Genomic DNA, 15,995 nt, shown 5'->3' with positions numbered 1-15,995 from the left:
ACGCCCCAGACGGGACGACTGCGCCCAGGATGCCCGTGGCCGAAGAGATGGTCCGGGGCAGCTCGAGGACCGACAGCATCTCGACGCTCTGGAGCTCTGCCGATGTGCCGTTCTGCCTTGATCCCCGCATGGCCAGGCCGGGTCAGGCCGGCAATGGCATGCTCAGCGGCTGCGGTCGCATCAGCCGGACCGATGGCTTTCCGCGCTTCTCTGGTGGGCCGGGCTCGTCGAGGCCTTGCTCGATCGACCTCGAGAGGCCTAGCCTCAGCCTGGCAGAGGAGCGCTACTATGACTACTCGCTCGACGCGCCAGGTCCGTCGGCGCCGCGTATGCACGATTCGCCTCCTAGCCGCGACCGCCGCTACTTTGGCGACGCCGCCGAAGCCAGCAGCAGCGGCAACAGCACCAGCACCACCTCATCCAGCGGCAGCAGCAACAGCAGGGGCCGACTGCACGACTCGCCCCCACGCATGGCAGCCTCATCCTCACAGTCCTCATCGCTCCACGCGTCGATCCAGTCGAAGCGCGGCGGGCACCTCCGACCGGCAGGCGAGGAGCGCAACGTGTCGGTCCCCAGCATGCCAGTCTCGGTCTCGTCCGGCAGCGGGCTGATGGGCGAGCAGAGCCCTCTGATCACCTCGAGCTCGGCGACACGGCCAGGAGGCGCGGCGAGTTCGGGCGTCCCCGGCGCTATCCACACGGTGGAGCCAGAGGTGCGGGCCCATGACGGAGCAAGCGAGAGCGGCGGAACGAGCCGACACAGCGGTTCGAAGAGGGCAAAGAGGAAGCCCGACCTCTACGCCCACGCCATGCAGTACTTTGAGCCCGACTACTCGATGGAGTCGGACCGCTCCAATCCGCAGAGGCCGATCAGCCCTGTCCTGGTGGATCCCGTGGAGCGGCCTGAGCCAGTGCCCTCTTCGGCGTTCAGCGATGCTTCGCACGACGACAGCATGCCCTCGTGCTCGGACTCGCACCGATCCGATCGGCTCAGCTCCGAGGATTCTTCGGTGCACCCGGAGCCCTCTGACTCGGTGCACCCGTCGTACTTGTTTGGCGCGACCTTGGCAAAGGACGTCTCCATGGCCGCAGCCATCGACGGCCGCCTCTATCCGAGCGAGAACACGCCGACAAGAGAGATGCCGCCTCACTTTGGCAGCGCCGTCGAAGACGACGACGGAAAGGACCTGCCCTCGCTGCCTTCCCTTCCCTCATTCTCCCCGCACGGCTCGCCGAGCCTGTCCGGACCCAACTCGCCCCGCGGCTTCGCCTCCAGGCACGCCAGCCGACCTCGCACCGCCGAGGCCAAACGCGACGGATCGCCCAATGGCTTTTCGCCCAGGCGGGCCGTCAAGGGCCCTCCGACGCCGCTCAAGATATCAAGGCCACTCACCAGCCAAGCCGCACTGTCGCAGGCCCTGTCGCTCGACAGCAACGGAGCACAGACCGTCACGCGAGGATCGCCTCCCGCTCCTACCATCCTCGACTCTCCCGAACTTCGCCGGCCATCAACGACTGGGTCGCGCCTGAGATCGAGGGCGTTGTCCACCTCCAAGCTGCGGCCCACGTCGCCATGGAAGCTTTTCGGGGGCGATATGCCTGCGCTCCCTTCTTTCCCCAGCGCGCTCACATCGCGTCCTTCGACTGCGCAGATCAATGGCCAGGAGACGAAGCCCAAGGGTCGCTTTCGCTCCAGGACGCTGGGCGAGGCGGATCGAGCAGTGTCGCTTCAACCGGCGCCTCGAGCGACCGAGAGGCGGACCGACGTCGAAGCGGCCCCAATCATGCGGGCCAGACGACCCAGCAAGAGCGAGACGCTGGCGAGCTCGGCGCAGTCGTCTGCCAGGTCGATCCTGCTGCAGTCGGCCACCAGCGCCTCGCCCTCGGTGCCGTCGACGCCCAAGAGCCCGGGCCGCTCCAGGGGCAAGAGCAGCGCAGGCGGAGGCTGGGCGTCCTACCTCACCTCTGGTCTCACCCTGCACATCGACCAGGAGGGACAGCGACTGACCCACGTCAACATGTCGTACCTCAGCTACGATCCCTTTGGCAGCCCCGAGGCGCTGGTGGGCAAGCCGGAAGCCAAGCAGGCCACGCCGAGGCGGCCCAAGTCGAGGCAGGATCGCGACGGCGAGGCGAGCCAGGTGGGCACGCTCGAGTTTGGCCAGGGCGACGAGATCCACCAGCACCTCTGGCCGATTCAGTCGTCGAGCCAGCGCTCCCCGCCGATCCTCAAGCACCTCACCATCGGCGACGACACCAAGGCGGACCTGCTCACGCGCCAGGCGGCCCTCATGGTCAAGACCAACGGCGTTCACGAGGTGGGCGGCTACGAGATGAAGGGCCAACTGGCGTGGAAGTTTGTCTACCGCGTCGAGGACCACGCCACGGCGGCGGGGGAGAAGCTCCTGATCCCCGTCAGCTTCTCGTGCTCGGCTACGCTGCTCGACCCGGCCCGTGCGCGCAAGTCGCGCATCCTAACCAGCCTGCGCAAGCAGGTGGTGCCCAACCTCGTCTCGAAGTCGGTCACAGCCTCGCCCGCGTCGTCAAAACACGAGCTGCCCCCCGTCGCAGGCGGCTACGCGCCGTCGCCGCCGTCGTCGTATCGCTCGCAAGCGAGCCTGCGACGAGAGTACCTGGCAAACGAAAAGGCCTCGACGACCAGCCGACCCTCGTACGGCGAGACAATGGCCTCGCCCTCGTCGGTGCGACACCGGTTCGAGCTGAGCCACGTGGCCAGCCATGCATCGTTCCTTGGCACGCCCGCGACGTCCAAGGCGCCCTTGTCGGCCAACAGCATCTCGTCGACCGATTCGAGCGTCTTTTCGGCCTCGCAGCCCATCACGCCCCTCTCGTCCGGCCACGGCAGGATCGAATCCTTCTCGGACCGATCGCGCCAGCACGGTTCGCCGGTCTCGTCCAAATTCGTTCGCCTGCCCACGACGGGCGAGGAGACAATGATCGTGACGGGTTCGCGTCGGCACCTCTCTGCTGCCGAGCAGGGGCGACACGATGCGTCGCCTGCTGGTCAGCTCGGCCTGGACGGTGCCACGCTGCGTATCCGACAGTCGAGCCTTGCGCTGCAGGAGAAGGCGTCGTTCAGCAGCGGCAGTGGCAGCAGCAGCGGCGGCCATGGCGGCATCCAGACGATGGGTCCACCGCGGATGATTGGCGGCCGGAAGCTGATCCCCATCAGCCTGCCGCCGGAGCTGCAGAAGCGGTCGCGCATCGACCCGGCCCAGCTCCAGGCCCACCAAGCAGCGACTATCAGGTCAGCGGCGACGGTACCCTCGTCGTCCTCTTCGCCTCGACAGTACTTCGGCGACGTCGCCTCGCCAGCGGCTACGCCGACGGCGTCGAGCGCGGGTGCTGCCCGATCCGACGAGCGCCGGGTGACGACGGGCCAGACGCGTTCGCACGGCGCTACGCGCTCGTCTTCGCGTCCGCCGACGGCGTCGGAAGCCATCAAGCTCGAATACCTGGCGCGCGAGGAAGGGCGCTTCGTCGTCGGCGGCGTCGCATCGACGGCGACGGAACGGCCGTTGCGGCCGCAGCGTTCGCACGGCACCTTCGTCCTCACTCCCCATGCGGGGCAGCAGGACGACGCTCGGTCGCCGGCCGCCGCCGCGATGCACGCCGGCACCGCGATGGGCCGGCAGCGCAGCCGGACGACTGAAGGCGTCCAGATCGAGCAGGGCCGACCCTTCACCGCCGACGCGTGGGGAGCAGCCATGTACCCTCCCGTCGAAACGGTCCGCGGGGCGCTGCAGCATGAACGACCATCGCCTCCGTCTCGCCACCTTGCTTTGCTGCAGCAGCAGCAGCAACACTCGCAGCAGCAGCAGCAGCGAGCGAGGGAAGAGGTGTGGGAGGGCGCTGCCGCTTCGTCGTCGCTCTTTCTGACGCAGTCGGGCAGCATGGCCCAGCGTGCCCGGGCCACGTTTGGCTCGAGACCGCGGACGGCGCAGAACCTCCTGCCCGACCAGGCCGTCCACCTGCCCGCAGCGGCCCTCGTCGATGTCTCGTCGCGACGCGTCTGAGCCGTCCTCGTCCCTACGCCTTCCTCGTTTCCTCTTCTCTCTCACTCTCTCTGTGGCCGCTCCGTCGACCTACCTTGGCCGTCCGCGTCCGCGTTGCCTGCGCTGCTCCGCACTGTCCTCCTTGCCTATATCCGCCAATCGAGCAGTTCGTTGTACAAGTACACTCATTCCCCCCCATCCCGCCCCGCTCCCTCATACACCTTCCCAACCTTCGCCGTCGTGTGCGAATGACATACATACCCTCGCTTTCCCTCCCCCCCCCCCCTTTTTGATCATGGGTGCGATCCGATCAAGCCAATCAGGCAAAGACGTGCGTGGCGTCGTGCGTGGTATTGCAAGGGTGAACGGAACGGAGGACTGCGGCTCCCAGCTCGACATCGTGACGAGCGGAGGCGGAGCGACGCGACGCCTAGAGCATATCTTCGAGCTTGACGGGCATCTCGTCGATCTGGGTGCTGTAGAACTGCTCAATGTCTCGAAGAATCCTCTGCGGGCGGAAGGACGATCAAAGTCAGGAGTCTGGCAGCGTTGGATCGCCAATGGTGGGGCGGGGGCGAGGGGGAGGGGGGGGGGGGGGGGGGGGGGGAGGCCGGAACTTACAACGTCCTCGACTGTGACAAAGTTGATGGCGACTCCCTTGCGGCCGAAACGGCCTGATCTGCCGATGCGGTGGATGTAGTTTTCTGCGCGGGCGGACAGCCAGACGAAAAGGGAGGCAACCGGCAACAGACGGGCCGCGCAGAATGTCAGCTCCAGCCATGGCAAAGGGGCATGGCGCAACCGACGCCCCGCCCCGCCTCTGCGAACCCACCTCGGTTGCTGGGCAAATCGTAGTTGATGACGAGGGAAATGTTGCTGACGTCGATGCCGCGGGCCCACACGTCGGTCGTGATGAGGACGCGGCTCGAGCCCTGCCGGAACTCGCTCATGATGGCGTCGCGCTCCTTTTGCTGCATCTCGCCGTGCATGCTGCTGATCTGGAAGTTGTTCTCGCGCATCTTTTCCGTCAGCCAGTCGACCTTGCGCCGCGTGTTGCAGAAGATGACGGCCTGGGTGATGGTGAGCGTGTCGTAGAGGTCGCACAGCGTGTCGAACTTCCAGTCCTCCTTTTCGACGGCGACAAAGAACTGCTTGATGCCCTCCAGCGTCAGCTCGTCGCGCTTGACGAGGATGCGGATCCTGCGGAAGGGCGGGCGGCGGATCGCGGGTAGGAGAAAGGGGCGGGGGCGTCAGCGTTTGATAGCAAGAAGTCGGGGAGCAGGCCGAGTGCCGCTATGCCGGTCGACACTCACGGATCCGTCATAAACTTGGTCGTCATCTCGAGTACGTCGTGGGGCAGCGTCGCCGAGAGCAGGACGACCTGGGTGGCGGGCGGCAGGTAGCGGTACACGTCGTAGATCTGGTCCTTGAAGCCCATGTTGAGCAGCTCGTCGCTCTCGTCGAGGATGAGCATCTTGATGTTTTTGGTGCGGAGGTGCCTCCTGCGGATCATGTCAAAGACGCGTCCGGGCGTGCCCGACACAATGTGCTGGCCATAGTCGAGCTTGCGGATATCTTCGCCGATCGAGGTCCCTCCTGTCGACGGTCGAACGGGAGGGCGGGCGGGCGAGCGGGTGGGCATGGACATCAGTCATTGTCCTAGACAGCAGCAAGGACGACCGCTCCCCGCTTGCACGCCACTCACCGATGCAAGCATGGCATTGAACGTTCATGTAGTCGCCGAGGGCGAGGACTACGCTCTGGATCTGTGTCGCGAGTTCGCGTGTGGGGCTTAGGACGAGTGCCTGGGTGTCGCGGAGGGTGGTGTCGATGGACTGGAGCATGGAGATAGAGAAGGTGGCCGTCTTTCCGGTGCCGGACTGGGCCTGTGCGATGACGTCCCTGCCGCGGATGATAGGGAGAATGGCTCGCTGCTGGATCGCCGATGGTTTCTCAAAGTCTGGGGGAGTAAGAGGCGACCAGTGGCAAGAGGAGAGGGGAAGGTGAGGGGTCAGGCGGCGAACGGAGCGGAGAGAGACGAGCGGACGAGGATGAATCGACATTGTAGCTCGACTGACTGTAAGCGTAGATGCCGCGGAGGAGGTCTTCTTTGAGGCCCATCGAGTCCTGTCGAGTGGCGACGATGGGATAAAAGAGGAGGAGAAGGAAGCGCTTGTGTCAGTGGCCAAGGATGATGGGCGGGGGGAGGCGAGTTGGGGGCAGGATGCGACGTACAAACGTGGGTGCGACCTTGACCTCTTCGCTACTCTCGAAGACGAGCTTGTTGTCTCCTGCGTTGATTCCCGACATGATGGCGAGGCGATGCGGGGATGAGGTTGGATGGGGATGGGGATGGGGTGCGCTGCGGTGGTGGTGGGTGTTGTCCAAGAAGCGAGAGGAGAATCAGGAAGGAGCCAGGCCAGGTCGCGAGCCCAGAAAAGTCAGGCTGCCTGCCACTCTGCTGCTGCCCCGCAGGCCCACCCAGATGCCCGACTCCCGAGCGTGGAACGCGCCTGCTTTTCCACCGACGTCTCTTTCTCCACACGCTGCCTGGCGGCAACTTCCACCACCACCACCACCACCACCACCACCACCACCAGCGGCAACCACCAACATCGCAATCAGCACAACCGCCGCCTTCGGATCGACCCCTCTGTGCAGCTTCAGCGCGCCTTTACGCTACATTTACTGGACAGCTGCGACGCGACCCGACCCCTTCCACCATGGCCGACACCTCGCTCTTTGAGGTGGCCCGCCAGACGCACGAGGAGGCGGAGCGGTACCAGCAGGCCCTCGTCGACATCCTCATCCAGTCCGCCTCGTCAACCGCCCCCATCACCCACAAGGAGAAGCTCAAACGATCCCACAAGGCATCACACATCCTCGATCGCATCTCGGACCGATTCGCCTCCCTCGACGACTTCTACCGCGACCTCTCCGGCGACAAGGCACGCGAGTTTGACGACCTCGACGGTTCTTCCTCCTCCTCCGCCGCCGCCGCTCCCCACGCAGCCAACTCGGACTCTGCAGATCCTTCCGCCGCATCCGCACCCGAGGCTTCCGGCTCCCACTCCGACGCCTTCTCCGAGTTCTACTCGAGGCTCAACAGGATCAGAGAATACCACCAAAAGTACCCCGGCGCCATCCCCGATGCGTTCGCCATCGACTTTGACGCCCTCGAGGGCGGCAGCGACCAGCCAGGCAGCAGCGGCGCAGCAGCGGCAGCTGCCGCAGAAATGGCGGGCTCCGGCATCGACTTCCTCGACCGCATGTTTAGCGGAGAAGAGATGGCGGGCCGCTACATGGACCTCTACCTCCACCACGACGCATTCCTCAACCTCAAGGGCGTCAAACGCGTCACCTACCTCCGCTACCTCGACGACTTTGACAAGCTGGCCGGACAGGACGCAAAGGTGCCCGACGAAGCCAAGCGCACCGATGACTACAAAAAGTACCTCTTCGAGCTGCGCAGCTACCTCTCCAACTTCCTCCGCAAGACCCACCCGCTCTCCAACATCGACCAGCTCGAGGCAACGGCGCTCGCTGCCTTCGACCAAGACTGGGACGCCGGCAAGGTCGTTGGGTGGGAGGACCATGGCGAGGCTATCCTCAACGCCTCTGCAAAGGGCAAGGGCAAGGGAAAGGCGGCCGGCGATGCCGCGGCAGGGGCAGCGGGCGCAGCCAACGGCAATGGGATCTGGTGCGAGGCCTGCCGTCGCTCGTACTCCAAGCAGACGGTCTACGACGCCCACCTCAAGTCGCCCAAGCACCAGAAGGCGGCGCAACGGCTGGCGGCATCCGCTGGCGGCGGCAACGGTGAGGCAAAGGAGGGCGACAGTCGCTCCACGCCGTCGTCGGCACCCAACGGCGAGATGGAGCGGATCAAGCGGCAGACAAAGGCAAAGTCGCTGGCGCGAGAGGAGACGCTGATCCGCACGCTCGGCAAGGAACTCGAGGCGATCCGGGCCGACACCAAGGCCAACGTGGAGCGGCGAGCGGCGCTGACGGACCGAGAGAGGCAGGCCGAGGCCGAGGCGGCCGAGGAGGAGCTCAACAATATGGCCGCGACCAACACGGGCGGCGACGGTGTCCTTGATAACGAGGCCAACGGCGACGAAGACGACGACGACGAGGAAAAGATCTACAACCCGCTCAGACTGCCGCTCGGCTGGGACGGCCGGCCGATCCCGTACTGGCTCTACAAGCTGCACGGCCTCGGCGTCGAGTTCAAGTGCGAGATCTGCTCCGACCATGTCTACCAGGGAAGGTGAGTGAGCGACTAGCCCGCGCGCCCAGCCCACGACTGCTCCGTCGTCCACACGCTGACGCACGCCCGCCCCCATCTTCCATCTGTGACCCCGGCCCGGTCGCCGTGCATTTCGACGCCGTGCAGGAAGAACTTTGAGAAGCACTTCCAAGAGTCTCGGCACGCGTTTGGCATGCGCGCCCTTGGCCTGCCCAACACGGTGCAGTTCCGCGACGTTACGAGGATCCAGGATGCGCTGGCACGTGAGTCTCGCAGCCCTTGCCTGCGCCGCTCTCGCTAGGCTCGTGACGACGGCATCGTGCTGACATGATTTGCGCGTCCATGCACGGTTCACCCTCCCCACTTCGACGTGGCAGTGGCGGACAAGCTGAAAAAGCAGGGCAAATTGCAGGCCGAGCAGGATGGAGACGCCGAGGAGGTCGAGGACGAGCACGGCAACACGTACACGCGCAAGACGTACGAGCTCCTCAAGCGCCAGGGTCTGCTGTAGCGCGGCGGAGACGCGGTAGCAGGCAGCGAAGGGCTGATGCCGATCCGCCCTGCCACGCACGATGTTGTATCGACGCGTTGCCACGGACACAATCAGATCCTGCCGGTCTAGACGGGAGGATGACAGGGTGACACTTTGGCATTGACCATTCCGGCTTCGTCGTCTCTCTATCACAAAAAAGTCTAATGTCGGGGGCAAGATCGCGATGCGGCGGCCTAGAGGACAGTCTGGCAGACGACCGACTGGACGAGCTTGCGCATGTCCTCTGCGCGGATCCGGCCGACTTCGAGGACCTCTTCGTGGTTGGCGGCCTCGTTTTTATCGGCCCGGATCTGCTCTGATGCGTCGGTGGTCTTGGCCGAGTTTCGGAGCTCGTCGTTGAGGGCCTTTCGGGTGTCAAAATAAGGGCTGAGGACGACCTTGTTGGTGATGAGCGAGATGGCGAGGACGCGCATGCCGCAGTGGGCGGCGGCGATGACTTCGGGCACGGTCGACATTCCGACGGCGTCGGCGCCGACCGTCTTTAGGAAGCGGGCGTCGGCGCGCGACTCATACGAGGGTCCGAGGACGTAGGCGTAGGTGCCCTGCTGCATGGAAGCGTCGTCGATGCCGAGGCGGTGGGCGGCGCGGAAGAGCGAGAGGCGCAGCTCGACGTCGTAGGCGTTGGAGAGGGGCGGGAAGCGGGGTCCGAGGGCCGACAGGTTGGACCCGATGAGCGGGTTCATGCTGGTGAGGGTGGGGAGGGAGAGGTGGTCGTGGAGCGCCATGATGGTGCCCACCTCAAAGTCGGGGTGGAGGCCGCCGGCGGCATTGGTGACGACGACGGCGCTCACGCCCAGACAGCGCATGACGCGGACCGGGAAGACGCAGGCCTGGGCAGAGTGGCCCTCGTAGGTGTGGAAGCGGCCCAAGCAGGCGACGACGGGGACGCGCACCACCTTGGCCGCATCCGCCTCGTCGGCCTGCGAGAGGAAGCCAAAGGCCAGAGACGACTTGTGGCCCTCGACGGTCGACTCGGCAAAGCCAGGGATGTCGGTGTAGGGCAGCTCCACCTTGTCCTCGAGCGACGACGCCAGGCCAGATAGGCCGGAGCCGCTGCACGGTGTAAAGAGGCAGGATCGAGGGTGACGAGAGCGAGAGCGAGGTCAATACGAGTTGCATCCCCAGACGCGCGATCGAACTCGCTGCCTCACCAGATGATGCCCCACTGCGGGCTGGCGAGCTCCTTGGGGAGAGCCTTTCGGATGGCCTCGACGGCGCTGCCAAACTGGGCGGGAAGAGCAGAGAGGTCGACGGGAGGGAGCGGCGCCATCTTGATGAATGGATCTAGGTGTATTGCGGGTCGAGAGGTCGGCGAGGGCGAGCGGGTGGTGTTGGAAGGTGTTGAGAAAGGGTCGAGGTGGTACGGCGGTCCTTGCAGCCAAGATGCGAACGCAAAGGGTGGCCCGCACGCTCCACTTTCTTGCCCTTGTGCTCGGAGAAGGCCGAGTGCCCTGATCACGACCTCTTGGCGTCTCTGTGCGGCTCCGAAGTGGTCCTCGGCTGCCCTCCCCTTCTCGTACGGAACTTTTGCGCCCTCTCGTCGTGCTCCAATCAAGTCGCAGCGCCGCCCTCGAGCACGCCATAGTTTGCTGCCCGCCTTTCTGCTGTGCGACCAACGCCGCCCACCGCCGCCGCTGCCGCCGCCCAACCTGTCTTCCTCTCTTCTTCGTCGTGCGAGCCTGTACAGGAGCTGCTCCTTCCAAATCGTAGGCCGGCGAACCATGCGGTCGTGCCGTAGGTCGGACAAAAGCCTTCGGTGGACCGATGGGCCGATGGGACCGGTGGGTCGGTGGGTCAAGGTACATGGAGAGGAGGCCAAGAAGTAGCCGCAGGCTAGGGCCGTAGGACCTGTCGCACAACCGCAGCCGCAGCCGCAGCCGCAGCCCGCGTAGCCGCTCCCTTCCGGCCTCGGGACCCCTGCCGTTTCCCTCCCTCGACCTCGCTCGCTGGCCGTCCTCTTTCAACGGGCCTGCCTGGCCCTTCCCCAGACTTTTCCTATGGCGCAGGGGCCGGTATCATGCTTACCCGACGGGCGGGCAACGTGGCTCGCATCTCTCCGCATTCTGGTGCTCCACGCTGTGCGCGGTGCCACCCACCGCGCCCCGTGTCGACACGGAGCGACGTGTGCCGAAACCGCCTTGATAACGAGCGAGGGCACGGCTGGCTGGTGCGAGGGCAGCGTTGGGCAAGGCAGGCAGGCTCAAGCTCTCAGGAACGGGCGAGGGCAGGCAAGCAACGCGGCGCTGCGCTGCGCTGGTTGAGCCGCCGTTTCGCGGCCCAGCTGGCAGAGAGGCAGCAGAAAAATTTCAAAAAGGTGCCGGCGATTTCGCCGGACGGCGGCCGTCTGCATGCGTCTGACCTGCAGAAGGCCGGCCTGCCTGCCTGCCTGCCTGCCACCGCCGCGATCCTCGCTGGGCGAAAGCGACGTCGGTACAGCACGCAAGCACGCTCACCTGGTCGCGTCGTGGTAGGTACGGTACGGTGCGGCGTGGCCGGCGAATGGTCTGCCTAACTATGTAGTCGCCACTCGGGCCGAGGCCGAATGAATGATGGTGACGAGCAAGCGCCTGCTTCGGTTGGCGACCGAGGAGCACGACCATGTGCACAAGACGTACGTCGTCTCATCGCCTGTGCGAGACGTCGATAAGCGGTCACGAACGCGGTGCGCTGCGATGTCGGGATGGGCCCGAGGTGGCAGCGGACGCTTCCCGGTCCTCGCGCGGTGCGTGCGGTAACGTACGCCTGCCTACGGTAGGCAAGGCAAGGCGAGCCTGACGGCGGCGGCCCAGCGGAGTTTGCATCGAGGAGAGGAAAAAAAAACGGCGGCGGACTTCTGATCTTTGCTTCGGCATGCCAGATCGTCATAATGGGCTGGCGGCGGAGGCGGCAAGGCGGGCGGGCGGTCAGCGGCGGCGGCCCAAAAGAGGCAGGTTCGTTGGCGGCGCCGGCGCCGGAAGACAGTCAAGCGACGCTCGAGTGCAGCGCCGATGCCCGCCTTTCGACGGCGACAACGACAGCGACGACGACGGCGACAGCTTCGCTTCATGCCGACGCCGTCGACCTGACCACACCTTTACGCAGCGTGCATGCATCTTTCTTCCTGCCGTGTATGTGTGCCAGGAAAGAGTGCCTCAGAGGTGGGCTACTTTTGGCATCCCAAAGGTGAGGCTAGGGCAGGACAACGTTACTCTACACTCTCACGAAGTGTTGTGCCACGAGAAAGCCCCAGCCGTTTCCTATCGCACCCTTAGGCGTCAGAGAGGCTTTCAATTGTGGCCACCTGTGATGGCCTGGCCTTGCTTGGGCTGACCCGCCGCCTCTGGCCGATGATCAAGGCTCGAAGCGCAAAGCCGCGGGCTGAAACTCGCGGTAATCTCCGAGCTCAGAAACAAAGACCAGGCAGGCAGGCCAGGCCAGGCCGGCAACCTTGGCCCTTGTTCTTGATTGCCCGTCGTTCAGGAGTAGCCGCAGAATGACACGGTTGGGCTGCCGGACGAGGCCTCGCAGCTTTCTCTTCCATTGTGGGTGACGAAATTGGCGCGGCGCCCGTTGATGAACCCAGAGCAGAAGCTAAGAGGGCAAGGTTAGAGAGGAGACAGCTGGCAAGCTGGCAAGGGTCGGAGCGAGCCCCACCACCGCCGCTGGACCATATGCATGTGAGCTCCCACAGAAGGGCCGCGACGAAGCGAGGCGGGCTCAGCCCTCATGGCATACGCGGTATCGCACAAGGAGAGCATGGTCTTGGCCTGGCTGGCTGGCTGGCTGGCTGGCTTCTCGCCAACATGCGGTCGGTTGGCCAACTCGGCCTGCCTCGTCTCGAGGAGCGGAAAGGTCGCAACGCGGCCATCGCAGGAGAGGCGGGGAGAGAAGATAGGGCAGAAAAGCAGGCAGCAGGAAGCAGGAAGGACAGACTTCGGTTGGAGCCCGTCGCCTCACGGCCAGCCAGCAACCAAAGAGGGCGTCGGCTGAGCCCGAGAAGGAGGGAGGCGAAGAGTGTCGCGGGTGGTTACTTAGGTACCTTGGGCGCAGCGAGCAGAGGCAGACCCGTCAGCCTCTGCTCATCCCCCCTTGTCTTGAACACCTGCTGAGCCGCTTTCTTGTTGGACCGGAGTGATTGCCGAATCCTCTAGCGCAAAGACTCTTAGACTCTCTGGCAGGCAGGCTTCTGAAGCCAACCCAATGTGGCCGCCGCGTGACCAAGCCGAGACCGGCCTCGACTTACGGTGGTGTTGCCACACGGATGGCTCGCCGTCCGCACGCCTCTTGCAACGCGGAGATTGTCGGATAATCCGGCCTCCCAGCCCAGCAGGAACCCTTCCGACGACGGAAGAGAGGAGAAGACGGAAGGCAAAGCAGAGGCCAGGGGCGAGGGCGAGGCCAGGAGCAAGCAGGGCGCACGCCCAGGCCCTTTCAGGTGCCGCCAGGCATCGCCTGTTGTGTGTCTTCGCGTGGCCGCGTCGAGGTCGAGCATGCTGCTGCTGCTGCTGCTGCTGTCGGTCAGCTTGCCGCCCTATCCGAGGCCGTAGGCCAGCGTGCCTGCCAGGAACAGGCCACCGCGGAAGAGGAAGAAGCAAGAAGCTAAGGTTGCGCTCCTCGCCACCCCCGTCTGCCTCGAGCTCGACAACCGTATCGCGCCCGCGTCCCCGGCGGCCCTCGCTGCTGCGATACCGCCCCATTGGTCTGATACCGCGGGCCTGGGTCGTGTGCTGGCCTGCACAGAGCACACTATCGCCGTCGCCGTCCCTGCGGACCCCCGACCCCGCCCTCGGCCGGCCTTGCCGACGTCGTACATACATGGCCGTCGGCGCAACGGCCGCAGCCCTTTGCCTCGGTGTGATATGGTATATAGGCCGCGCCGGCGCCACGCGCCTTCCTCTCCCGCCTTCCCCTCTCCTTCACCTCACGGCCATCTTCATTTCCCCTTTTCCCCCTCCTTCCGGACCCCACTCCAGGCGATAGCCTTGCTTTCCTCCTCTCCCTTCCTCCCCTCTCCTCCCTCCTCCTCCCCTCTCCCCCTTTCTCCTCAACCCTTCGCGCCACAGCCGCCACTGCCCAACATGCCTGCCGACGTCACTGACGACATCTTTGCCGGCGTCGCAGAAGTGCAGCGCGACGACTACGCCGCCGACGTCAAGGCCCACGGCGGTCACGACGATGTCCACCCCATGGCACACCACGGCGCCGGCCTGCCCGCCGATGACAAGGGTGAGGTCCAGGACGGCGACTACGTCGCGCCCACCAGCGAGGAGCGTTCCACCCTCCGCCGCATCCCCGAGAAGCTGCCCATGGTCGCCTACGCCATCGCCTTCTGCGAGCTGGCCGAGCGCTTCTCGTACTATGGCTGCCAGCAGGTCTTCCAGAACTTTGTCCAGCAGCCCCGTCCCGCGCGCAGCCGCGCCGGTGCCGGTGGCGCCGACACCCAGTCCGGCGCGCTCAACTACGGCCAGCAGATTGCCTCGGGCATGAACACCTTCAACACCTTCTGGGTCTACTGCATGCCCCTCCTCGGTGCCTACCTCGCCGATACCCGCTGGGGCCGTTTCAAGACCATCTCGATCGCCGTCGGCATCGCCACCGTCGGCCACATCCTCCTCATCGTCAGCGCCCTCCCCAGCGTCCTCGACAACCGCGAGGGCGCCATGGCCTGCTTCGTCATCGCCCTCATCGTCATGGGCGTCGGCACCGGCTGGTTCAAGTCGTCGATCTCGCCCATGATTGCCGAGCAGGTCCGCGGCACCAAGCAGGCCGTCAAGGTCCTCCCCAAGACCGGAGAGCGCGTCATCGTCGACCCCACGCTCACCGTGTCGCGCATCTTCATGTACTTCTACCTCTTCATCAACCTCGGCGCCCTCGCCGGCCAGCTCGGCATGTCGTTCGCGGAGAAGTACGTCGGCTTCTGGCTCTCGTACACGCTGCCCACGATCGTCTTCCTCCTCTGCATCCCCGTCCTCGTCTTCGGCAACAAGTACTACGTCAAGACGCCGCCGACGGGCTCCGTGTTTGCCGAGTGCATCCGCCTCTGGAGGTACGCCGCCAGCGGCCGCTGGACGCTCAACCCCATCAAGCTGGCCAAGAACATGACGGCCGACGACTTCTGGACCAGCGCCAAGCCCTCAAAGGTCGTCGCCGCCGGCGAGGCCAAGCCGCGCTGGATGACGTTCGACGACGCCTGGGTCGACGAGGTGCGCCGTGGCTTCAAGGCGTGCACCGTCTTCCTCTGGTTCCCGCTCTACTGGCTCAGCTATAACCAGATCGTCAACAACCTCACGTCGCAGGCGGCCACCATGACCGTCAACGGCCTGCCCAACGAGATTGTCTCGAACCTCGACCCCTTCGCCCTCATCATCCTCATCCCCCTCTTTGACCTCTTCCTCTACCCGGCGCTGCGCAAGGCCGGCTTCCGCTTCACCCCGCTCAAGAGGATCACGGCCGGCTTCTTCACCGGCGCGTTCGCCATGGTCTGGGCCTGCGTCGTCCAGTACTACATCTACAAGACGTCGCAGTGCGGCAAGAACGCCTCGACCTGCTACGACCTCAACGGCGACGGCATCGCCGACCTGGGCGCCGACGGCACCGAGGACGGCGCCGTCTACGTCCCCTCGCCGCTCAACATCTGGATCCAGTCGGGCTCCTACATCCTCATCGCCATCTCCGAGATCTTTGCCTCGATCACCGGTCTCGAGTACGCCTACTCCAAGGCGCCCAAGTCGATGCGCTCGCTCGTCATGGCCGCCTTCCTCTTCACCAGCGCCATTGCCGCCGCCCTGCAGCAGGCCTTCACCTCGCTCTCCGAGGACCCGCACCTCGAGTGGCTGTACGGCGTCTTTGCCGTCATCGCCTTTGTCGGCGGCTGCGGCTTCTGGTACTCGTTCCGCAAGCTCGACTCGCAGGAGGACGAGCTCAACGAGCTCGACGCCGGCGAGGTCGTCGCCGGAGAGCGCGAGGAGCTCGACGCCCCGCACGCCGTCCAGCCCCAGCTCGGCGACGTGGCCGCCGTGTCCGAGAAGCACTGAGAAGGCGATTGATACCTGGTTGGCCAACCCTTTCTTCCGGCCACCCGTCCCTTTTCCTCTTATCGCTCGGTTCGCATAGCTGCCTCTTTGGGTGCTTGTCCGCCTCCCCCTCTTGTTCTCTTGACTTATCGCAAAAGTCCCCGCCATATATGGGCGGGTGGGTCGTC

At 65.2% G+C, this 15,995-nt stretch overlaps 5 protein-coding genes across 5 annotated transcripts; 3 read left to right on the top strand and 2 right to left on the bottom strand.

The window, feature by feature from the left end:
• Positions 1-29: 29 nt before the first annotated feature.
• On the top strand, positions 30-4,037 carry PFL1_02005 (uncharacterized protein; the record flags this gene model as incomplete). Its single annotated transcript, XM_007879516.1, has 1 exon — positions 30-4,037. The coding sequence occupies one exon, from the start codon at positions 30-32 to the stop codon at positions 4,035-4,037; it is 4,008 nt and encodes a 1,335-aa protein (XP_007877707.1).
• A 409-nt stretch (positions 4,038-4,446) lies between these two features.
• PFL1_02004 (uncharacterized protein) lies at positions 4,447-6,326 on the bottom strand (the record flags this gene model as incomplete). The annotated part of the gene is made up of 7 exons (XM_007879515.1): positions 4,447-4,524; positions 4,638-4,720; positions 4,849-5,216; positions 5,330-5,612; positions 5,722-5,976; positions 6,095-6,143; positions 6,252-6,326. 7 exons carry the CDS (start codon positions 6,324-6,326, stop codon positions 4,447-4,449), a joined length of 1,191 nt encoding a protein of 396 aa, XP_007877706.1.
• A 413-nt stretch (positions 6,327-6,739) lies between these two features.
• On the top strand, positions 6,740-8,773 carry PFL1_02003 (uncharacterized protein; the record flags this gene model as incomplete). Its single annotated transcript, XM_007879514.1, has 3 exons — positions 6,740-8,283; positions 8,410-8,525; positions 8,640-8,773. 3 exons carry the CDS (start codon positions 6,740-6,742, stop codon positions 8,771-8,773), a joined length of 1,794 nt encoding a protein of 597 aa, XP_007877705.1.
• A 215-nt stretch (positions 8,774-8,988) lies between these two features.
• Positions 8,989-10,085, bottom strand: PFL1_02002 (uncharacterized protein; the record flags this gene model as incomplete). The annotated part of the gene is made up of 2 exons (XM_007879513.1): positions 8,989-9,868; positions 9,967-10,085. 2 exons carry the CDS (start codon positions 10,083-10,085, stop codon positions 8,989-8,991), a joined length of 999 nt encoding a protein of 332 aa, XP_007877704.1.
• A 3,787-nt stretch (positions 10,086-13,872) lies between these two features.
• On the top strand, positions 13,873-15,828 carry PFL1_02001 (uncharacterized protein; the record flags this gene model as incomplete). Its single annotated transcript, XM_007879512.1, has 1 exon — positions 13,873-15,828. One exon carries the CDS (start codon positions 13,873-13,875, stop codon positions 15,826-15,828), a length of 1,956 nt encoding a protein of 651 aa, XP_007877703.1.
• Between the last annotated feature and the right edge of the window lie 167 nt (positions 15,829-15,995).

The sequence above is a fragment of the Pseudozyma flocculosa genome, assembly GCF_000417875.1.
Source record: "Pseudozyma flocculosa PF-1 unplaced genomic scaffold scaffold00005, whole genome shotgun sequence".
Classification (NCBI taxonomy): domain Eukaryota; kingdom Fungi; phylum Basidiomycota; class Ustilaginomycetes; order Ustilaginales; family Ustilaginaceae; genus Pseudozyma; species Pseudozyma flocculosa.
Note: the sequence above shows the minus strand (reverse complement) of the source record. Positions and strands in the feature narration are given on the sequence as shown.